General features: G+C 39.8%; 1 protein-coding gene across 4 annotated transcripts in view; it reads left to right on the forward strand.

Annotated features, from left to right (window-relative positions):
* CEP192 (centrosomal protein 192) overlaps nucleotides 1–23,486 on the forward strand; it is a 49,989-nt gene that overhangs the window by 17,798 nt on the left and 8,705 nt on the right. For all 4 annotated transcript variants that reach the window (XM_053396590.1, XM_053396591.1, XM_053396592.1 and 1 more), the window contains 21 exons: nucleotides 1,296–1,443; nucleotides 3,205–3,373; nucleotides 5,199–6,009; nucleotides 6,387–6,535; nucleotides 7,007–7,237; nucleotides 8,019–8,144; nucleotides 9,810–9,950; nucleotides 10,441–10,501; nucleotides 11,801–11,937; nucleotides 12,026–12,118; nucleotides 13,029–13,144; nucleotides 13,226–13,402; nucleotides 14,233–14,323; nucleotides 15,265–15,429; nucleotides 16,263–16,529; nucleotides 16,705–16,811; nucleotides 19,073–19,182; nucleotides 20,198–20,339; nucleotides 20,786–20,955; nucleotides 21,802–21,925; nucleotides 22,796–22,901. In XM_053396590.1, the coding sequence (XP_053252565.1) occupies nucleotides 1,296–1,443; nucleotides 3,205–3,373; nucleotides 5,199–6,009; nucleotides 6,387–6,535; nucleotides 7,007–7,237; nucleotides 8,019–8,144; nucleotides 9,810–9,950; nucleotides 10,441–10,501; nucleotides 11,801–11,937; nucleotides 12,026–12,118; nucleotides 13,029–13,144; nucleotides 13,226–13,402; nucleotides 14,233–14,323; nucleotides 15,265–15,429; nucleotides 16,263–16,529; nucleotides 16,705–16,811; nucleotides 19,073–19,182; nucleotides 20,198–20,339; nucleotides 20,786–20,955; nucleotides 21,802–21,925; nucleotides 22,796–22,901 (3,641 nt within the window). The remainder of the gene's footprint in view (nucleotides 1–1,295; nucleotides 1,444–3,204; nucleotides 3,374–5,198; nucleotides 6,010–6,386; nucleotides 6,536–7,006; nucleotides 7,238–8,018; nucleotides 8,145–9,809; nucleotides 9,951–10,440; nucleotides 10,502–11,800; nucleotides 11,938–12,025; nucleotides 12,119–13,028; nucleotides 13,145–13,225; nucleotides 13,403–14,232; nucleotides 14,324–15,264; nucleotides 15,430–16,262; nucleotides 16,530–16,704; nucleotides 16,812–19,072; nucleotides 19,183–20,197; nucleotides 20,340–20,785; nucleotides 20,956–21,801; nucleotides 21,926–22,795; nucleotides 22,902–23,486) is intronic.

A 23,486-nucleotide genomic window follows, 5' to 3' on the forward strand; every position in this document is an offset into this window, starting at 1 on the left:
TCACTCTCTAACATGTTCAAGCTCTGCAGAAGTCTCACCCAAATATTCACTGGCCCTTATTACTTGGAGTTGCAGCCACTCTGAAAGTGGGAGTACTAGCCTCATGGGTATTCTGTATGACTTTATTCTTTTCACCTAGTTCTCATAACTTGTGGCTCATGGAGCATCAATCTAATAATGGTCATGCAGTAAAGTGGCCATGGTAGCCTTTGGTGCATAGCTGTTTTCAAGCAGCCATGGACTGATTCACACAGAATATTTTGTCCCTCTGAGTAAGACTCTATAAGTATTGTGGTTAAAAACGTGTTCTTTTGATAACTAAGTCAAAGCAGAAGGGTATCAGCGTGTCTAGCTTCAGGGCTAGACCTTCCATTTATAAACATTCTCATTTCCTGCAGTTTTTGACAGATTCATTGAATTGGGTTGTCCAGAATCAGGTAAGGGTATTTCAGGCATGGCCAGAAAACTCTACCAATTTCCCCTGGGATAAGGAAGTGATTGTTTCAGACAAAGGGGACAGATTTTGAGCTGGCCACAACTTGGTTTATTAGTAGCCAAGACACCTCTGCTATGTATTTCTCCCGTTTGCCATTGTTTTGAAAGCAATGCCTGGAAAGAATCCCAATGATTTTGGTTGCCACATTCTATAATTTATATAATAATAATAATTTATTATTTATACCCCGCCCATCTGGCTGCGTCTCCCCAGCCACTCTGGGCGGCGGCCAATCGAGTGTTAAAAACAATACAGCATTAAATATTAAAAACTTCCCTAAACAGGGCTAATAATAATAATTTCTTATTTATTCTAAATAAATAATTTATTATTGATTATACAGTCTGCCCTTTCTACTGGCACTTGAAAGGAGGCAAGCTTCAGCAACCGCTTCACTGTTGAAGAAATGCCCATCTGAAGAAATTGAGCACAATTGCTAAATATATCTTTATAGGATGTCATCTCATGACAAACATGGGACATAAACTGCCATAGTTCTTTCTGATCATTAAGAGGTTGGCATCTGGGCTGACACCTGCATTTTATGTATAGTAAAAAGGTGGGGCTGTGCACAGTCAGAATACTACATCTCAAGGATATCCTTCTATCATATACTTCACTGTTTTACCATTTTTATGTCTAGGTATTTCATAGCTAAATATGAAATCCCTAAACGTAGGCTTTGCAAATTTCTGTTGAGAAGTACTGCCTCCTGAGGTGGATAGTCACTGATAATCTGAAGTCATTATTTCCATCGCTAGGAGGATTAATTTCAACATCTCCTTTTTAAAATATTCAGGTAATGCTGTTGGAGTAACAGAACAGACACCTACAACTCCTATGCCTTGTATGCAGATTTCAGATGATGAACAATACAGTTTCAGACCTTCAACGTCTCCACTTATTCATTCATCTCCAAATGAAGCTACTGGAACTGCTCTTTTAGGGTAACTATTGTGTGGGAACATGAAAAGCCCAAATGTGGGTGGGAGTTAGTAGCTGAATATGGTTAGATGGTTAGATTGCATGGTCTGAGCCATACAATCCATTATTGCCTACTGTATTGGTACAGCTCCCTCAGGTCACAGTCGGTCTTCCCCATCACCTGACAGCCCTTTTTAAAATGAGATTCCTGGGATTTCCTTTGTGCAAAGCATGCTCTCTGTCTTTGAGAGATAATCTCTCAGTTGAATATGCACATTAACTAATCATTGGCAAATACTACTTTTGACCTCTGTACATGAGGCCTTAATTTTTTAGCACTCTTCAGTCAATATAAACCTCTTCAAGACAGTTGTCATAATATAAAATGGCAGTCAATTTTACATATTTAAGTGTGAACTAGAAATGAGGACACTGCTGCTGCTTAGCATTCTTGCCAAGTGAACAATATTGCAGTATTCAGTGTCAAATCAAAGAGCCAGCATCATTAATTTATTCTTATAAATTATGTGACTCGCTCAAGTAGTAAGGTTACTCCAGAAATTAATGTAGCTGCCTATTAGCTACTGAGCTATGTTCAGGCTTTCGTTGCTGGAATTTAAACCCTACACAACCTGGCACCAGGATCCAAACCTGATCTTTAAGATCTTCCACAGAGACACTGCTGGCCGTTCCACAACCAGACAATTGTCGCTATGTGACATCACCAAGAAGGCCTGCTTCCTGCATTGTCACCCATCCTCTTGGGCAATGCCTCTTAAAACGTACTTTTACCCAAGCTTTCCTGGACTCTGGGTCTTAATTTTTAATTATCTGTTTAGTATGCTGCTGAATGTTACCTGTGGTGCATCACTTTGTGTTATTGTTTCTCTTCACTTTTAGGGATTTTGTTAAATGTTATTATCAATATTCCATTACTTATGTAAACTGCTTATTTTTATTTAGCGGTATACATTTGTTTATGAAATACTGTGGTGATACAGGAAAAATGAAAGGCAAGCCTCATGCAAGCCTCATGCTACATAAACAAATTAACCATGGTGCTCCTAAATCCAAGTTCACTGACTGTTGTACAGGTAGCCAACATGGTGCCCTCCAGATGTTTTGAGACTGCATTTCCATTAGCTTAAGCCAGCACTAACCAGTGTCATGGATGATGGGAACGTTAGTCTTACCAGCATCAGGAGGCTACCCCCAAACTATGTTTTTTGAGATTATGGTCAAACATGACACTGAAGGGCAGCTAAGGTGATAGAGTGGGGAGGCAGAGCAATTGGATAATAAAAGAAAGCTGAAAAAGCATGAGTGTTCAATCACTTGATTATTAAGCCAAGGCTGTGTCAGGGTCTATACTGTGTCTATTACTGGCCTGTGAAGTGAAATGAGCAAAAGCAAACTCAAAAGCTGCATCTAGCCTCTTACTAGATCATGTAGTTTTAGCAGTTACTATGTCATTTTGCTTCATGCAACTGAGATCTAGAAACACTTATTAAAGGATTGGCTCAGATATGGCCTCCTTTAAAGGCTAGTAGCACTAAGCTGGTAGCAACCATGGGTCTGCTAGGTCACACTAAGACCAGAAGGTGGGAGGTGGAACATTGGAAACACAGTGCTGGTCTGGTGGCAACCACTACTCTTACCGTGGAAACAGATGAGGGGCAAATCACATTACTCACGAAATGAAAAGCCGGATATTATTAAATGGTTATGTAGGCAGTTTGTATGTGGGTACATTTTTTAAAAAGTCAGCATTCTTTGTGTTTTAGAGCTGATGCTGACTGTCCTGCTACAACATCAAATTCTAAGGAATCATCTTGCAATGATAGCTTACCTCAGGTGCTGTATACTGATCATAGCTTGGGACGATTGACCTTTGTCTCTGCCACTGAAAAAACCCTTCAGAATCTAACTCTGTCTAGTCCAGAGAGATGTCAGGTAAGTAGCTTGTTAGATGCAAAATATTTTTATACACCAAGTTTCAAGTTGTAGTTTGATCTTAGGTACATTTTATGAAGAACTACCTTCCCAGAAGTATAAAATATTAGTCAAGGATCAGTGTAGTATAGTGGATGGTGTACTAAATTTTGACTTGTATTACCCAAGCTGACATTGTTACACTTTAGCCAGGACTCTGACTTACTCTGTACAGTGGTACCTCTGGTTACGAACTTAATTTGTTCCAGAGGTCCGTTCTTAAGCTGAAACTGCTCTTATCCTGAGGTGCTCTTTCGCTAATGTTTCTTGTCCCCTTAAGTACAGTGGAACATATATACAAGGGATTGGATGAGTAAGGAGAACTAATTTAATGTTCTGGTCAAAATGCACTGTAAGTGGTAGAGTTAACCTCCCCCACTGGCACATTGTAAACTTACCATGTTCATGAACCTGCTGCTCTGGAATTCAGATCAGTGATATGAAAAACAAAATGGCAAAATCATAGCAAATATTCTTAGGACACTTGCGAACATGAGCTAATATGAATTAATAACACAGTGGACTATGAAAACTCATTTGTGCAGTGCCACAGGAGAGGAGAACCTCTGGCCTGTGGACCAAACTTGACCTGCCAGGCCTCCCCATGTGGCATGCCAGAATGTTTTTCCCAAAGGTATGCCCACCTGCCCCATAACTGGCATAGTCTGTGATGTCAGGTGTGGGGCAGGTGTAGACAAGCATGGAGGAAGCAGGATTAATCCTCCACGCATTAGCTCTAATCCTAATTTAGGCATTCCAGCAAGTTCCCACAGGGAATTGTCTAGTACATCCCAAACCTCTAGAAAGTAGGGTTGAACACTGATACACAAGGAGTTCTGTCCTGCTTGGGCTGTATTTCCCACGTCCATGGACCAATTTGGCAGGTGGGTGGGACAAGCCACCTGCCAGACACCTGACATCATTATGACATCAGGTGAGTGACAGGTAGGTGGTCCCACCTATCAAAGTTGACCTGTGGGGAGTGGAAGAAGATAAAGATCTGCTCTGCTGGGTCAAAAATGTTTCCCATCCCTGCCTTGCCTCATGCCAACTACTATGCTGTACCAGCAGGGCTAGTACTGGTGACACGGCAAATATTGCACCTAACCTTTAGTTGCACATACACACTTGCTCACTTAATACACCTTGATACTTCTTAAGAATTACTTTTTGCTTCATTCCTGGGGAAGCAGCCGCCTGGAAGCATCATGAGATTGCTGACTTTATATGAAAAGCTTGCAGTAAATACTCACCTTGTACCAGCGTTGTGTGGCTTTTAAAAATTAGCTATGATGAATTTATTTAACATAGTCGTCTGTTTCACACATCACGTTAAGCCCATGCTATGGTGTGCTGATGAATGCTGCTCAAACTGCACCTGCCTGGAGAGAAACCACACATTGAGCCTTGCACACCATGCTAAGCTTTCACTGTGGTTTTACCTTTGGCTCAGGAAATGGAGGAGCAGAGTAGGTGCAATTTGAGGAGCACGCTGTTCATTCACAGTGAGCCATAGTTTGTTTCTAACTGTGGTTTAGTATAACATGCGAACAGGGCCAGTAAGTATTGTTTCTGCATTTAAAAGCCTTGTTTTTTTCCATTGAAGAGGATAATCAGTTTAGGCTATAATATTAATTTATTTTGTGAATTAATTGTGGTGTTTTGTCTACTTGGTAGGCAAGTATAGTAGGCTCACTTTCTGTGTGTAGAGGCTTTTAATATGTACTAATCATAAGCTTATTACAAATTATAAATGCTAATCAAAATTTTAATATCTTCTATTCAGAATAATCGTGCTAGTGGCTGGGGCACAACAATAGTTTGGACCAGCCCAACTTCAGCATTGGAAGAAGAAACTAAAAAAAACATTGATTTGCAAAATAACAAACATCCATCACTAAGCAGTGCAAGCACTAGTGCGAGAAACCATAATAAGAAGCTAGAAATAAACAAATCTGCAGATGCTTCCAGCCTACCAGAGCACCAGAAATCAACTGGAGAGCAACCATCAAAGAGCAAAGATCAGTCTGCACAGAAATGTTCAAATAGTAATGAACTCCGAAATGTTGAAGTACCAGTAACAGAGCATGGGTATACAACCACAGCACATGGACCAGGCTTAGACTCTCAAAAAGATGTGCCTGCTCATGGCGGTTTAGGTGACTGTATTTCATTAAGTCAAAATAGAGCAAACTTTAAATCACATGTTCCTGCTTCAGAAATTCCAGCCATATCTTCTCAAGTTCCAACACTGCTAACAGGGTGTTCCCTTAGAACAACACCATTTGCCCAACAATATCTGAGAAGCTTGCCATCTCAAACAAATATGGCTCTGCCTCAGTATCAAGTTGGATGTCCTCCAGTTTTTGGTGTTCCACCAGGACTGATTTATTCTACCATCCCCGTGGGTCATGTTCCAAGCTCACTCACTGCTGGAATGACACCAGGTTCAGAAGTTGGATCTGGAATGTTGGGTGCAGCTCCACAGTGCAACTTCATATCCAGCCAGAATGTCTTTAGTAGCTCTCCACATACAGTACAAGTAGCTGATGCTGGTGGACCTAGACAGCTGGAGGAATCTGTGCCATTTGGACTTGGTAAGTTATTTGTTTCTCTTCCAGCAACCTTATCTAATTCCTTTGTGGTCAGGAAGACATTTACTTGGACTCTTGGTCATTCTTTTATATATTTAATTTTTAAATGAGCATCATTTACTATCTTTATTTGTTCATTATATGTAAAGTAGCCAGTGAACAATTTTTTATCCTGCTCCCTTTGTCTGCTCCAAGAAGTTGATAAATCCTTCAGAGCAGATTTGAAGGGAGAAATCCTGTTGCATGAGCAGAACTCTGCCTGCAGGCTGTTGCATAAAATCCATTTTATCCAACAGTTGGATAAAATACATTTTAGCCCTGTTTTATGTTGTCCAAAATTTGCAGCTGAAACAATTTATTGGTTATTTTCTCTTTCCTAGAACGTGTAAAAGTCCCAGAAGAAGTAACATTCCCTAATGCTTGTTGTGTAGGGCTGACATCACACACAGTCCTTAGTATTCTTAACCCATCTGAACGGTGGCTCCAGGTCAGCATCGGCCTTCTTAGTATTATGCTTGATGGCGAAAAGGTATGTACCAAATCTTGATATGTATTATGCATCTTTTAATATTTTACTTTTTTTCTCTAGTGAAGTAAACCATGTTTTAAACTAGAGATGGCGGCCTGCTTGCCACCCGCCCCCCCAAAAGGGCTAGAAAATTATTAACTTGAAATTTGGTTAAAGCTCTGTACTTTTTAATATCATTCAACCATAAACTATGATGGACTTCAACACTCTTCCTCCTATTGATAGCAATCCCTGTTTTTCAAAGGCAAAAGTCATTGTGATGAAACTTTCATACCTACGTTCCATTTCAAAAGTATTCACCAATGTACCATGGGGAAGGGGGGCAGCACAGCAGTAGAAAGGATTTGGATATGGTCAACGCAGAACCTTTAAATGCCATCCTAATTTTTTGCATCTATTTTACACCTCTCTATTGAGAATTGCTGGCTTTGTCCTGAACCTCTGATTGTGTGTGTGCTTCTTTTTTTGCAGATGGACCCTCTGAAGCACAGGTGCTTCCTGTTTAAAAACAAAACTGTCATAGGACCTCGTACTACAGAAGATCTAAAAATGCTGTTTCTACCCTGTCAAGCAGGAGTCTTTCAGTGTGTGCTTAGTATTGCCTCTTGGCCATTTACTGCAGATGCAGATACAATAGTCCAGTCACAGGCCTTAGCAGCTAGAGTGATTGTGAATGCAGTTGCTGAGATTCCCGATATTGAGGTAAAAATCCATGAGAGTGCATAATGCATAGTTCTGATAAATACATAGTTAGGGAAGGGGTATGTTATCAGCTGTATCATTCCACAAATCGTTTCCTGAATTCCAAATGACAATACTGAGTCTTGAAACTTAATTATTTCACCACACTATAAAAAATAGTCAGACTTTCACTAATTTTACTATACGATAAATGGTCTCTCCAAATCTACCAAAATTGGTTAGTTATCAATGTATATCAGGATGTACATGTTCATCCTGAGGGCTGCAGTCTTCCAGAGGCCGAAGTATGGATGGACCTCTGTACAGTAGGTATGTTTCTGTCCACAGTCACACACTCCTTTATATTCTCCATCCTGGCAAGCAAGAGGCATTATCAGAATTCAAGAGTACATTCCAGCCAGGGAAAAAATATTTAAGAAGGGTATAAAGTTGGGCCAAAGAGGTGGTGTGACTTGGGGAGAGTCCTGAGTGCCAGACAGAGAGAGGTGGGGGCCACATTTAGCACTTAGGTCCAAGTTTTCCCCATCCTGATGTACACGATGAGTAATTTTTAATAACTTCAGATGTTGGTGAAACTTTTTTGTTTCTTTGTTTTGGCTAATCTGTAACAGTAACAGTAAGAGGTGGTGGTCAGAATGCTTCTCCAGGAGGGGGCACAGCTAGAATCTCTTGTCTAGTTATCTTTTAGTGACACCTGTTTGCTTCTTCATACAAATAAATATGACTTTGTGTGCCTCAATTCTTAAATGTATTATTTCCCTCCCCCTTTTTCTAATATTAGGTGGAAGCAGGAACGACAAACCATCTTGACTTTGGTGATATGCCATCTGGCAGCTGGAAAGCTCTTCCACTGAAACTAACAAACAAGACATGTGCTAGAGTGCCTGTCAGACTTGTTATTTATGCTGTAAGTATTCATTCATTTATTTAAACTTATATACAAGCCTTTATCCATAGTTTGCAACACAAAATACTTCACAAAAACAAGAAGAAGAAAATGCACAAACCAACAACCCCCTCCCAGTATAGCAACTTGTATAGTGATCTCTTGAGAAGCAGCAACTTGTAAGTGACTGCTACATTGGTTCTACAGTATGGGTAACCAGCAGCTTGGTTTTACTCCCAGAGAAGCAGAGAGCCAATGGTAACGGATTACCCTTGTTGTAGTGTGTTGATATCACTTGAGATACTTTCTTTGCATCCTGACATGTTTCTCTACAATGGGAATGTTGGTTGTGTAGCAGGATTTCATTATGCTATTCCCACAACAGCTGTCAGAAGCAGATGTTCTAAGAAGCTGAAGCAGAGGGATTGCAGCTGATGAACCTTATTGCATGGCAATACAGTTGTGAGGCTGAGTGCACTGTAGTTTTGACTTCCATTGATTTAGCAAAGTAAATCCTCGCTCTATTTCTGGAAGTCTACTTCAACCTGCAAATGTTTCATTAAAGAGGTTGAAATATTCACTTCTGCCCTTGTCTCTTCTGCCTGTGAAACCGTTGACCAGGTCACTTTCTTCCTACCTGTCCAATCACTCATTCAATGTTTCTGGCAAGGAAAGCTTTTCCAATACTTCTCCCAGATCAGCACCCTCAATTTCTATTTTTGGTTCCCTACTATATTCATCCTCCCTTCCTCCTGGCTTTCTAAGTGTATGTATATAACGTAACATAGTTATATAGATAGGTAGCCAACACGGCTACCTATCTGTAACTGTAACATAGTTATTTACCTTCTTGATCAAGGAAAGTCTTGACTTTCTTGGATTCCTCTTTCTACTCTTCATCTCCATGTCATGTTGCTACCCCTTGTCTAACTTTGCTAAATACAGCACGCTTATTTTCTGCCCCTTAATGTAAACTCCAGTTGCCACCCACCATTACTGCAGCCTTTTCTTTTTCTGGCCTGCAGTTCCCCCCAGCTTTCCAGAACTTGGCTAACAAAATAATTTATGGCCCCTTAGACTGCATAGCACCTCTCCCTAAACTCTTACGTTGGGATCCTATCAACTCCTGGATGCAGCACAAACTCCTCATTGCTGCCTTACACAGCTCCACCCCCTCTAATTATCCACTCCTTATAGCTCAAGGTGTTTGTGACATGTTCTTTAGCTGTTTCAAAGATCTCTTGCTCACTCAACTTGGAATACTGGAAGCATCCATATATCAAGTCCATAGGATCCATTTAGTATTGCCTATAGTGGCGGCAGCAATTCGGGGTTACCGACAGGAGTCTTTCCCCAGCTTTACCTTGAGATTCCGGAGACTGAAATTAGGAGTTTTTGCATGCAAAACGTGTGCTGTGTTACTGAGCTACAGCCCTTCTTTCAGTCAAAGGTTTATTTAATCTGGCTTCTAAAAGGCATCTATTCTGCTCAGTGCCCCATATGCTTGGAAGGCTCTTCCAGAACCCGTGTGGTACCACCTCTTGCTTGAAAATCTTATTCAGTTGGCAAAACAGCAGGGCTCTCTTTAGCATATCCTGACGACAGTCAGTAACCTGAAATGCTGGGTAATTTAGGGGTTGGCAGTAATGTTCTGCTTTTAAAATGTAAAAAATATCTTTATTACAGAATGCTGTAGCATGGCGGTGTTTCACATTTTCTAAGGAACCAGTTAATTCTTCTGTTAGTTTGCTCCCTACTTGTGACATTTCCCAGCGAGCAGCTCCGTCAGTGATATCCCATGTAATGAATGCAAGAAGTGATGGGCAAGTAAGTCACTATAAACCAAAGGAATATAGTTGAATTAACCAAAATAGTCTTTATCCTTAAATGCTTAGCTGAAAGTTTGCTTTCAGTAACAGAGTTTTTATTTGGGAAGTGTTTGCCTAAGATCTAGGACAAAGCACCACCTTTCAAAAATTCTCCCGTATGTCAATTCTGCCTTTGAAATCCCGGTAGTTTCTGGGAAAATCTGGACGTATGGGAGCCCTAGTATTGGGAACATCTGTCTTTCACTTAAATTGGTGGTGTGCTTTTCTTTGCCAGTCATGATCAGTTGTGTTCAGGTGAGCACAGAACCATTCACACCACAGAAGAGCCCTTCTCTCTTCCTACTGTATCTGTAGTTTAGGGTAGTAAAGACTTAAAGCCAAGGTCTTTTAAAATATGATTCTGTGTGAAGATTGTAGCTGATCAATGTTTCAACCATAATCAGTTCTTAAAGTTAAAAATGTTTCATTCTACACAAATGTCTTTCCAGGATCCTGATGTTCTAGTAGTGTGGGTTCAGTTCCATGCACCAAGCAAATGCATCACTTCAGGTATAGATCTGCTATCTTATGAAATCGATATACAGTGGTACCTTGGTTGTCAAACTTAATCCGTTCCGGAAGTCCATTCGACTCCTGGAACCGTTCGAAAACCAAGGTGTGGCTTCTGATTGGATGCAGGAGATTCCTGCACTCAATTGGATGCCGTGGAAGCTGCGTCGGAAGTTCAGCTTCCAAAAAATGTTCACAAACCGGAACACTTCCGGGTTTGCTGCGTTCGGGAGCCGATTTGTTCGGGAGCCAAGCCATTTGACAACCAAGGTACCACTGTACAGTATTAAGAATCTGTGTTAGTCCAGCAGACCAGAATTCTGCTTGAAATAATATTCATGAGTCCAACCAATATTCAAAATCTAGTATGCAGAGCTTTTGCTACTCAGAACTTTCAATCCTCTTCACAGTTATTTTTTTTTAAGATTTAAATGAACCAAGTATCATGTGAATAAGGCTCATGTGTTTGGAGACCCAGGCAGAAAAGAGCCAAAATAGTATTTATCATTAAATGCTTAGCTGAAAGTTTGCTTTTAGTAACAGTTACACCTGCTTAGCAAATTAAGGTCTGATATTTGATATCATGCCATATGATGAATAGCTCTCAGATTAGATATTCAAGAAGCATTAAAATGTTTGAACCTCTGCATAAACGTTAGCATACCAAATCCCTGTTTGCAGAATTGCATACTTAGGTTTGCAAGTGCTGACTCGCGTCATATCTAGGTTAAAGAAGACAATGTGCTAGGATTTCAAGTTTCATGGATGTTCTGGGCAAGGCAGTAATGGGCAAGCACTTATGAAATGTATATAAGCATGTGCCATAAGTTGTTCTGTCCCTTGCATTCAGTGTAATGCATGCCTTTTAATGTGAGGCATGTCAAGCATGCATTAAGCTTTGTAGAAAAGCTGGTCCATTTTACCTTGTGTCACTATCTTTTGTTAAGGCTGGAAGCCAAAAATGTATCACTTCAACCAGTTGTACGATGTACTCTGCATGCTGAAACACCTTTGAACACCTGCTTCAACATATCTTTTAGGATGCACTTCATTATTGCTGTTTCCATTTATTTGCTGCTTTGAAGGCCAGTTATAACACTAAAACATTTCAAAATGAAGAGCCTTGCTTAAACAGACCAATATTGATGTAAAATACTACCATAGCACCAGACACATTCTAATTTGACATCACAGTTGGGTGATTAAATGTTGATAATACTTGGTGTCAAAGCTCATTCTAGAACAAATCATAACATTTTACACTTGATCAGTCTTATTCTTTGCACTTACTTTATTCAGATTCTTTGGGCCCTGCAGATGAGTATTTTGCAAGAATTGATGTGGAGGTTGATTGTCCAGAGCCTGCTAAAATTTTAAGTATACCTCTGCATGCAAGATCTGGAACTCCTAGGATATATGCTCCGAAAGGCCTACAGGTACATTTCCCAAAACCATCTTTTGTGATGCAGCTTATTTCTTTATATATTTCACTTCTAACTATCACTTGAAACCTATTTTTTCTAGACTTTATATATGTCTGCGAGGATGGGATTATCAACAAGGCAGCAGTTGCCATTAAAGAACGCTGGGAATATTAAAGTTGACTTGAAAATCCTGGTAGGTTACCTTACTTTTCCGAGGAATAGTTCTGAAATTACGGTCAACCAAATCAGTCTAACTTAATCAGTACATAATAGAAAGAGAGTCCAATCCACTCTTTCCCGGCAAAAATTTTAAAGTACAAAATGATATTGCAGTCTTATCAACAATTTCAGAGGGGGTCATTGTTTCCATCTTGCTTTTGTCAGTGTTTAGTCAACTGGACTCACCCACAGTGGAAAGTGGAGTATAGGGCCTAATCCCCTGGTGCCTGCTTCTGAGACAAGAGAAATAGTAGACACTGTTTCCATGTTGCTGCTATGCTGGGCAGAAGGAAGACAGCTGCTCAAGTTGTTCTGGAATAGCATTATCTACTTATGTGTGTAGGGGGCTGGGTTAGTAATGTGATTTTATTTCTAAAGCCACATGGTTGGCCACTAGGAAGCTCTTGCACTATGCAGATGCTACTTAACCCTCTACACTTCCTGGTGAAAATATCAGCATTCCTGCTAAGATCCTCCCTGTGAGGTACAGCTTAGGAAATCATGGCAACTATGCATGTATCTTAACTGATATCTATGAAGTGGTTTAAACTCAGCATTTTGAATTGAGCTCAGAAACTATAACTGATCAGAACAAAATAATTGCCATATAATTTGATCTAACTAAGGACGTTGGTTACAACACTGTAATTCGCATTTGCACCACTTGGAGCTTCTAAATTTTCTTCAAAGGCAGCTCCGTGAAGGGTAACTTATATGTTGTAATTTGGATACAACTAGGGCATTGTTGTATGGGACAAAATTCAGTTTCTCTAGGAAATATCATATCTTGTGTAGCAGCCAGTGGAGACGAAGAGTATTCCTGGCTACCATTGTCACCTGAGCATCAAAGGATGACACCTTGAAGTAACACTATTCATTTCCAGGCACTTGAGCCAGATAGCGGCATATCTGTCAATCCAGAGGACCTGGTTCTTATACCTGGGGAAGAACAAGAAGTGACAGTTGTGTTTTCTCCAAAGGACTATAGAAATGCTGAAAGGTAATGCAACCTAATTGGCCCAATGATATTAAGTAGAATTTCTTTTTACAGAACTTCTAACTTGATGCTTTATTTTAATAGTGTTTTAAAAATCTTGGTACTGCCATCTGGGCCAGAATATAAAGTGACTGTAAAAGGCGAAGTGACTGCGGTGGAGAGCAAACCTTTGGTACAGAAATACCCCAGTTCAGAAGTTCCCCCCATCCTAGCTAACAAGCAGTTTCTGACATGGGGAGGTGTACAGCTTGGCAGAACAGTGTAAGTACCAAGAAAAAAAGATATGCTGTTCATGATTGCTGGTGGTACATAAAGCGTGAATCAATTTTTCATTCAGGAGTATAAAAAACAGGCAACTCCCATTTTGCGTGCATTGAAAGCACGCGCCATTTTCAGACCCGGAAGAGAGCGGGGTGCGCTTATGCACGCTCTGCCAACATACTCGATGACCTAGAATGCAACCCCCATTCAAATCAGGGTTGCCGGCAATGTATTGTTCAAACATGGTGATGCTTGGATCCAGGAAGTCCCTGCATAAGCAGAACTGTCTTTGCCATGTCCACAGTCAGGTTTGCTGATATCCCTCACTATTCCAAATGACCATCAGAAGCATTTAGGGATGTGTGAGAGACTACAGTGTCACTGTCTTGTCCTTACCGAGCTTCAGTATATTGGTCTTCATCCAGTATATTCCTGTGGGCAAGTACCACGGTAAACAGATAAAATACCTGGCAGCTGGCAACCCTTTTTAAAAGAAAGAAAAAAGCGACCCCTTAATGGCACACAAAATTTACTGTTGGATATGCCTGCCTTCTCAGTATTGTACCCTTTGCTGTACATTTAGAAGCAAGCACATGCTGTACATAAATAGCCAAAACTTTAGGCTGTCAATAAGGTTCTAAATATGTCTTATGATGAAAAATAACACTCCTATAACTGAGTAAAATCACAGGTGTACAGCTAGACTAACTAATTCTTCACTAGATCACCTTGGATTTACCATGCTGTAATTCTTGGTGGATTATCAGGGCAGCTGTTCATAAATATAAGCAAATTACTATGAAACGTTAAAGATTTTTATATTTCTTCAGCCAACAGAAACTAATTCTGAGAAATAACTCTCCATCTATTACTCAGCAGTTAAGATTGCTGATAAGGGGTCAAGATCAGGACTGTTTTCAAGTAAGTAATGCAAAACTGAAACTGTTTATATAAATTCAGATTCAAATATACTTGGTATTTGAAACTGAAGCTAGGTTTTATTTTAATCTTCTCACTGAAATAAGCCTTCAAATGGTATATTCTTAGTCTGCCATCCTATACACAGTTACCTCAGAGTAAATCTCATCAAATTCAGTGGGACTTTATCAGCACATATAGGATAGTACAGTGGACATGATTTCAAATTTTAAATTTCTGAAATGTTTTTGTTATGCCAGTGTCCCTCTTACAGCAGTGCTTGCTGCTAGTTTTGTTGTATCAGACTTAAGAATCTTGAATTTTTCTTTAACATACTCTGCATTTCACAGAGCAATGTTATAGTAGAAAATAAGACATCTGAAGGCAGCCCTGTTTAGGGAAGTTTTTAGTATTTAATGCTGTATTGTTTTTAACACTTGATTGGAAGCCGCCCAGAGTGGCTGGGGAGACGCAGCCAGATGGGCGGGGTATAAATATAAATTATTATTATTATTATTATTATTATTATTATTATTATTATTATTATATTCAGTGGCTTTTAAAACCACAAATTTGAAACAAACTTAAGATTCTTATAACTAGGGGTGGAGAACAGGATGAGGCGATCATCCTGATTTCATGTGGGTGGGTGGGGGATCCCAAAGGGAGAGAAGGAAGTGCAAAGAAAGTTAGAGAGGATGCCAGTTTGAATGGAGCCATCAGTTCAGCCATTTACACATTTTTCCTGTACTGAGATTTATCTCTGTGCATGGAAAACATTGCAAAATAGTAATGAATAAAAAACACTTCTTCTTACTTCAGAGGTCATAGAATTATGGGAGCAAATTATATGGGTTTAAACTGTTCATTAAAATCCTAACTCTTCTAAAATAATTTTCTGAATTAAATTAATTTGCTGTGTGGATTTTCTTGTGTGTTTGCAGTTGAAACTTGGAGAACATGTGTACAATAATTGTGAAATCAAGATCCGTCCAAAACATGATTATTCTGTCTGTCTAATGTTTACACCAACTCGATTAACTTGTATGTATGCAAAGCTTGAAATGAAACAGCTTGGTCTTCTATCTCAGCTAGGAATCAAGTTCACTGTAAGTTACTTTTTACACTGATCCTATTTCATGGGATGTTTCTGAATTTATTATGTTCATTTTTGCAGTAAGTCCTTCAGGATGTTTTGAAACATCTTCACACTTTCTGACTGTAAGCCAGACAAGAAATTGACCACTATAACCTCCTTGGATTTTATTTTTTGTACTCCAGTAGTTTTCTTGATATTAAGAGTGGTACAGAGTCTCTCCACATCTCAGTAACTCCCTTGCCTTGCACTTTGGATATCTTTTTCTTCGTGTTCTGGGCCTTTCAGTGTCTTAAGTCAGGGGTAACCAACCTGGTGCCCCCCCCCCTGATTTTGTTGTACTCTGCGCATGGCGCTGCTGTCTAAACCATTGGGCTTGCCAATCAGAAGGTCGGCAGTTTGAATCCCTGTGATGGAGTAAGCGCCCGTTGCTCTATCCCAGCTCCTGCCAACCTAGCAGTTCAAAAGCACGTCAGTAGCTCCCAAAGAAGCTTGCTTTCCTCACTTTTCTCAGTGGTGAAGGTGAGGGGCACCCTTGTGAAGAACCATTTCAGGGCACCATGAAATAGCTGTTCCCAACACAGTCAACTTCCTTCAACTTGCATCTTCCTGCCTGTAAAGATCCTGTTACTCGTACACATCAGAAACCAGTCATTATTCTGCTTACTTAAGCTACTTTTACCCTGCTTTTCCATCATTTGGTCTTTAGGGTGTGCTACATATGAACATTTTAAAGAATTTTAGAATCCTTTGATTGTTTTGAATATTAAAGTTGGGGATAATGAAACTGGGAGCAAGGTTATTTCAATTCCTTTTTTTCTAAATGTACGTTTTTCTTTCTTTCAGATACCATTGTATGGATATGGAGGAAATAGCAATCTGAGATTAGAAGATGTTAAAAAACACTTTAATAGATACATAGTGGGGCTGAATGATATAGCGGGGCTGAATGGTAAAACAAGACAGGCTTCTTTTTCTGTACAAAATACAGGGAGTCGGGCTGCGTACGTGAAAGCACTGTGCTTTAAGAACTCAAGTGAAATAATTGTTATGGATCCAAATGTGATGAGAGTTTCCCCAGAAAAGTTTGTTCTTCAGGAAAGTTCACAGCAGGTAATGTGAAAGCCACAATATATATATTATGCAAAACCTATAAAATATGTAAGCTGCTAACATTCCCCCACCCACCCAAAAAGGTGCCGAAAAATCTTGCTTTGTGTTTGTGAATCTTACATATAATTCAAACAATTGTGCCACAAATTAATTTACCAAAATTTGACTGTTACAGAAAGTTACAGTAACATTTAATTCAACTGAAGATCAAAGTAATTCGCCAGTGTTGTCTACAATTTGTTTTGTCTATGGAGATGAAATTTTGAGACAGCAGTATCGCAGGTAAGGCTAAATGTTTTTTGAGAAATAACAAGTATATTCATTACTATTGGTTCTTAAGAAATAAGAAGCAGATGGTTAGAATGGATATTTAAAGAATAAAAGTTTGTTTTGATATTGGCTGTTAAATATTAATACAGAGCTTTTCAAACTGTGTGTCATGACACATTGGTGTGTCGGCTGTGTCACGCAAACGCTCCCCACACTCCTCCCGGATTTGGAAAGGGGTTAATTTAACCTCCAGTTACTAGTAAAACTGATTTACTGTGTCGTAAAAGGACCTTTGCCAACAAAGGTCCGTATAGTAAAAGCTATGGTTTTCCCAGTAGTGATGTATGGAAGTGAGAGCTGGACCATAAAGAAGGCTTATCGCCGAAGAATTGATGCTTTTGAATTATGGTGCTGGAGGAGACTCTTGAGAGTCCCATGGACTGCAAGAAGATCAAACCTCTCCATTCTTAAGGAAATCAGCCCTGAGTGCTCACTGGAAGGACAGATCGTGAAGCTGAGGCTCCAGTACTTTGGCCACCTCATGAGAAGAGAAGACTCCCTGGAGAAGACACTGATGCTGGGAAAGATGGAGGGCACAAGGAGAAGGGGGCGACAGAGGACGAGATGGTTGGATGGTGTTCTTGAAGCTACCAGCATGAGTTTGATCAAACTGCGGGAGGCAGTGGAGGACAGAAGTGCCTGGCGTGCTCTGGTCCATGGGGTCACGAAGAGTCAGACACGACTAAATGACTAAACAACAACAACAACAAAAGGATGCACGTCTAAAATGGGTGTCACCAACATGAAAAGTTTGGAAAACTCTGTATTAGTGGTTATTACCGCATTTTTCACTCTATAAGACACACTTTTCCCCTCCTAAAAAGTAAGGGGAAATGTGTGTGCGTCTTATGGAGCGAATGCAGGCTGCGCAGCTTTCGCTGAAGCCAGGAGAGCAAGAGGGATTGGTGCGCACCGATCCCTCTTGCTCTCCTGGCTTCAGGGATAGCTGCCCGAAGCCTCCTGAGCAGAGCAGGAGCGCTCCCGCTGTGCTCTGGAAGCTTCGCGTTGCTTTCGCTGAAGCCAGGAGAGCAAGAGGGATCGATCCCTCTTGCTCTCCTGGCTTCGCTTTGCTGGAGAGCTGCTTTGCAGCTTTCCCTCTCTGTGCAGCGCCCCTTCAGCGAAGTGGGAGGAGAAATGGAAGGGACTCCGCTTATAGTGCCGCTTTGCTGGAGGTGCACTGCGCAGAGAGGGAAAGCTGCTCAGCGCCCCTTCAGGGAAGCGGGAGGAGAAGCGGAGCCCCTTCTGCTTCTCCTCCCGCTTTGCTGGAGAGGCGTTGAGCAGAGAGCGAGAGAACATTTTTTTCCTTGTTCTCCTCTAAAACTATGGTCAGGTGCGTCTTCTAAGCGAAAAATAGGGTAAATAACACAGCCAACTCTGTCTGTGTTCAAAGATCAACAGTCACTGGTATCAAGAACAAGAAGAAGTTCACTTTTTTTGATTATAAAATACGTTGTTTGCAAAAGGTTTGGGAAAGACTGGAATATGCAGCTGTATTCAGCACTCAGATTTGCTTCATTTTCTGGCTATGGCAGGTTAGCACTTGAGGGTGTTAGAATGCCTTTGCTTTTTGTCCTGCTCCCTCCCCCCTTGTGCATTGTAGTCAAATGCTTCATAACAAGTTGCTAACTTCCAACAATCCCACAATGAACATGTAAGAGCAGTACATCTAGGAAACAGACATATGTAGGTGTTTCCCTCTTCCCTGCAACAGAACCAAAGTAGTACCTATTATCTGGCCTAATTTGAGCTTGCTGGGCACAATGTTTGTGGGCCCATAAACTTTCTCTGTTGTTAGTAGCAGGCCATTATATGTGGTCATTGTCAGTGCTGCTTCTCCCCTCCCCTTTGTCCTCTGTTATGTGCAGACAAATCAGTAGTAGTTGGACTCTCCACAGACCAGTGGAAGGCAAGATTATACTTCCAGAGTTCTAACTCTGTGTGATTCTTTAACCAGCATACTGGACATCTGGGGCAGATGATTGCTGGAAGGAAACTTTTGTACACATTTGTGAAAGGATGATTGAGTTATGTTTGTTATGTTTCTCGTTGGGAATAAGAAGCTGATCAGATGTAGTCCCTAAGCACACTGCAGTGCAAAAATGCTTTTAAAGTGGGGTAATTGGATTGAATGCTTTACAGAGTATTTTAGTGTCTTTGTTAAATGCTTCTTCATAACGTTAATGAGACCTGAAAACTCTCAATTGTCTACTCAGAGCTGTACAGCAAAATCCAGAGCAAGTGCAAAAAATGCTTCCTGCTAATAATCCTGTGATAAATGTAAAGTTTGATGAAGAATTCCCTGGGGAAGAGCTGGTGACTGAAGGTAAGCTTGACCACCCTGAGAATATCTACTTGTTTGTATATTTGATTTCTCGCCATTCTTTAGATGTATTTCAAATTTAGCTTTCACTACCACTTTCCCTGCTGATCAGAAGTTCGGCGGTTTGAATCCCTGTGACAGGGTGAGCTCCCGTTGCTCGGTCCCTGCTCCTGCCAACCTAGCAGTTCGAAAGCACGTCAAAGTGCAAGTAGATAAATAGGTACCGCTCCGGCAGGAAGGTAAACGGTGTTTCCATGTGCTGCTCTGGTTTACCAGAAGCGGCTTAGTCATGCTGTCCACATGACCCGGAAGCTGTACGGCGGCTCCCTTGGCCAATAAAGCGAGATGAGCGCCGCAACCCCAGAGTCGTCTGCAACTGGACCTAATAGTCAGGGGTCCCTTTACCTTTACCTTTACCACTTTCCCTTATTCAAATGATTATATTCTTGCAATCTGGTTATCATAATGCAGGTGCTAGTGCAGCTGGGTTGTTTTTAACATGGTTGATAGTAGGGGATATTGTGGTGGCGCAGTGCTTCTCACCTGACCTCTAGTCCATCACGTTGCTGCTGTTTATGTCCCCAGACCTCACAGCCTCCTTACCCTCCCAGGAAGCAACACCTATGTGACCTGCTGGAAGTCAAGTGAGCAGCCCATCTCACTGTCCAATACTGGTTGAGAAATCAACCATGCAGCCATCTCTGTCCTCTCCATAGCAAATCTTTTCTCTCTCCCATCTCCCATTGTCATTCCTCCAATGCTATTTAGGATTCCCTTTTCATCTGCCTTTGGCAGCAGTAGTTGCTTGATCTTGCTCTAATTCTAGCTGGTGATGGACTATGTCCATTTTCTCTTTTAACTTCTAAAGAATTTGAAAAGGTCCAGGAATGCAATTACTGTCTGTAAAGACAGTAATAACCCAGTTGATTAGTCTGTCATCAGTCACCAATCTTCAGTAAATACTGCAGTTTGTTTCATTAATCCAGCTTTGTTTTTGATTTTTAAATGTCTTCTCTAGTATATGATCTTCCGCAACATTCGTTTGATATCCAGTACTTTTTCATGAACATGAGAAGGATTATTGTTTCGGCAGTTAATGCCTTCAGTAGTTCTGCTTTCGATATCAAGCCATCTTCAGTGCATCGTGTAGCACTAGAGAGGTAATTTTATTTGTCATTTTTTAGTATTTTCTGAAATACTGGTAAGCAGTTCCTCTACCTTGGTAAACTTTTAATATTCCAACAAAAATACGAATTAAAAGACTCTGAAATTAGGTCATAATGTGTAGTTACCTGACTGGACTACTTCAGTGACTGGGGTCTGTATATAATCTTTCTTGGTGGTTGTGGGTGTTGATATGATTCCTGTGGAGTAATACATAGGGGAAAGGTTATGTTGGAACTGAAAATCATTTTCAGAATACTAAATTCATCTGCTAACTTTTAATTGCTTTTTATCAGTTTTTATCTGTCTGAAACTCTGGCTAAGTCTAAGTAAGGCAAGGGTTTTTTATTTTCTTTTAGAAGGCAAGTTTTATACTCTGATATTTGCTTCTCGTCTCGTTTCCTTGTATTTGGTGTTGAACTGCTCTTTCTCTGTTTCATAGACCTGGTGTTCCTGAGAAATCCAATATGACTTTGGATGTACTACCTGTTAAAGGACCTCATGGTTGTGCATTGTCATCAAATGCTGATAGCATTGATGAAAATAAGCTTGTTTCCAAGGAAAACTGGACTCTTCTGCCTGAATTTCTAATTCTCACTGCTCCTTCTCAAAGTATGTTATTTCCACACATTTCAAGAACTGTTAAAAATGTTTGCCATGATATTTGTACCTATACATTGCTTAGGATTGTTATGTGATAGATAGTATTACTTTGAGACACAATAATAAACTGAATTTGTTTTGGATTGGGAATATTTCTTCATGTATATAGAACTCTGTTGATAAATTAATCATGATGCATAAATTCTGTAATTAATAGAATTTATTTCTGTAGCAGAGATGCCTTCAAAATCTTACCTAGAAACTTTAAGTGGAATTTTCTGTTTTACAGATCTGCTTGTTACAGTCATACCTTGGTTCTGGAATGCCTTGTGATTTGAACATTTTGGCTCCTGAATGCCACAAACCTGGAAGTGAGTGTTCTGGTTTGTGAACATTTTTTGGAAGCCAAACGTCCGACACGGCTTCTGATTGACTGCAGGAAGCTCCTGCAGCCAATCAGAAGCCGCGTCTTGGTTTTTGAATGTTTTCAGAAGTTGATCCGAATTCTGGAACCAATTCCGTTCAAGAACCAAGGTATGACTGTAGTTCTAATTTGTTACAAGGAAGTAAAAGATCCTTGTTTCAATGTTGGTAACAAATCAGTTGCTGGCAGCCTAGTCAGTGGTTGTAAAGTTTCCACTTTCCAAAGTAACTCACAACCCACTATTTAGATATCAATAAAGTAATACATGCTTTTTTCCTATACCTGTATTATGTAAAAGCCTTAGATTCATTACTGCATATGTAACTTTGGAAGTAACATTTGCATAATTGATACGGTTGTTAATGCTTTGTAAATAGCACTTAAATGTATTATAAGATAACTGAGAATTCATGCAGTTCTTATCTCAAAAGGTGGAGCTGCGATTACTAAACATGCACAAATAAGTAACAACTCAAACAGGTCATTGACATTTGAGCTATCGTGGCCTGCTCACTGTCTGACAGTAACACCTCACCATGGAACTATTGAACCAGGGTAAGTACTTCCATTGTTCATTACTTTTCCACATGACTCCATATATTTGAAAACCGTGCTTTGCCGTAACTAAGGTTGCAATCCTATATCCACTGATGCACAACTAGTTTCTGTAGATTTCAATGGGACTTACATCTCAGTGCCATTGTATAGGATTGCACTGTCAGTCTGATTACATCCAGCCCTTGAGATAGCATGAAGATGAAAGGGAAGGAATCTTTGTACAGTTGTGAAAAGAGCTTCTGGCTATTTCCATAGTGTCAAGCTTTTCTTTCCTAAAAGAATAAACAGCCTTGTTTTTATTTATGCTGAGAAAAACCTTTAATTCTTAAGGATAAGCTAAAGTATTTGTGGTTAGCACAGAAAAAATTAATACTGTACGTATACAAGATACATGATTCAGATTGAGTTATCAGTGTATTTCAGTTTTATGTTTTTTAAATAACTTAAAGTTAGAGCCTCTCTCACACAAGATTTCATAGTCTTCTATGAAAATTCTGCTACCATATGATCTGAAGCTGATATATTGCACCTATCACAATAATAGTTATACAGTTGGCAAGCATATTGTCACCCCACTTGATATTTTGCTTCTGATAGTGTTGTATCATAGACCTAATAATTCTAGCTCTGTGTACATGGCAGGTGCACTGGTGATTGAAACATCACTATGTGAGTTTTCCCTTGTCCTTATGAAGCTAGACTTGTAGATAGGCATGGGTTTGCAATTCCTCAGATTAAATTAATAGAATACTAAAATTTCATCAGTTGTGTACAAAAAAGTCAAGAAGAACAGTAACCAGATCTAATGATGAAACATTGATTTCATTTAGCATATTAAAATTAATGCACTGGACGTCTTATTTCTAGAAGCAACATTTCAATTTATGTGAGTCCAAATCCATCACTCGCAGAAAAGAAATCCATCTTTCCATGGAGTGGCCTTATTTATGTACATTGTGATAATGGACAAAAAGTAAGTGGCTTAAATAAGTGTCTATGGTTATGAAAATTCTGCCAAATGCCTTGGTTTTAGAAAACTAATTTCATGTTGTCAGTTAAGTTTTCATCTATTGCTTTAAAGGGAGTAGTTTGCATTTCCTAGATGAAGTTTGCAGTTATGGGAGTAAATGAAGAATTGCTTGGGGTCAGTTTACCTGAGGAATAACCTGCTTCTATAGGATTGCACCTGGCCTTAGCGGTTTTTCTCTTTGTGCCTCCCATACATGATATTAGGCAGGCATAAGTGTGTGTTCCATCTCTTTCTCTTTTGTTGATTGGTTGGTTAATTTTTATTTCTTATTTTTTAATTGCATAAAATAGCAAAATACCTTAATATAATAGTAGTCTGCTCCCTTATTGTATATGTCCAACTATACTTGCCTATATTTACTAACTCAAATTCATTAGTAGTTTCTGTTGAAGGCATGTCCAATTAAATATTTATTTTATCTCTGGTCACTTTTGCTCTTTTAAATTGTGTGTGCTAATATTTCTGTTTAATAATTGTAAGTTGTCTTGGAAATGTGTTGAAAACTGGGAAATGCATTTCTTCAAGTGT

Source organism: Podarcis raffonei, chromosome 7 (genome assembly GCF_027172205.1).
Source record: "Podarcis raffonei isolate rPodRaf1 chromosome 7, rPodRaf1.pri, whole genome shotgun sequence".
NCBI lineage: Eukaryota > Metazoa > Chordata > Lepidosauria > Squamata > Lacertidae > Podarcis > Podarcis raffonei.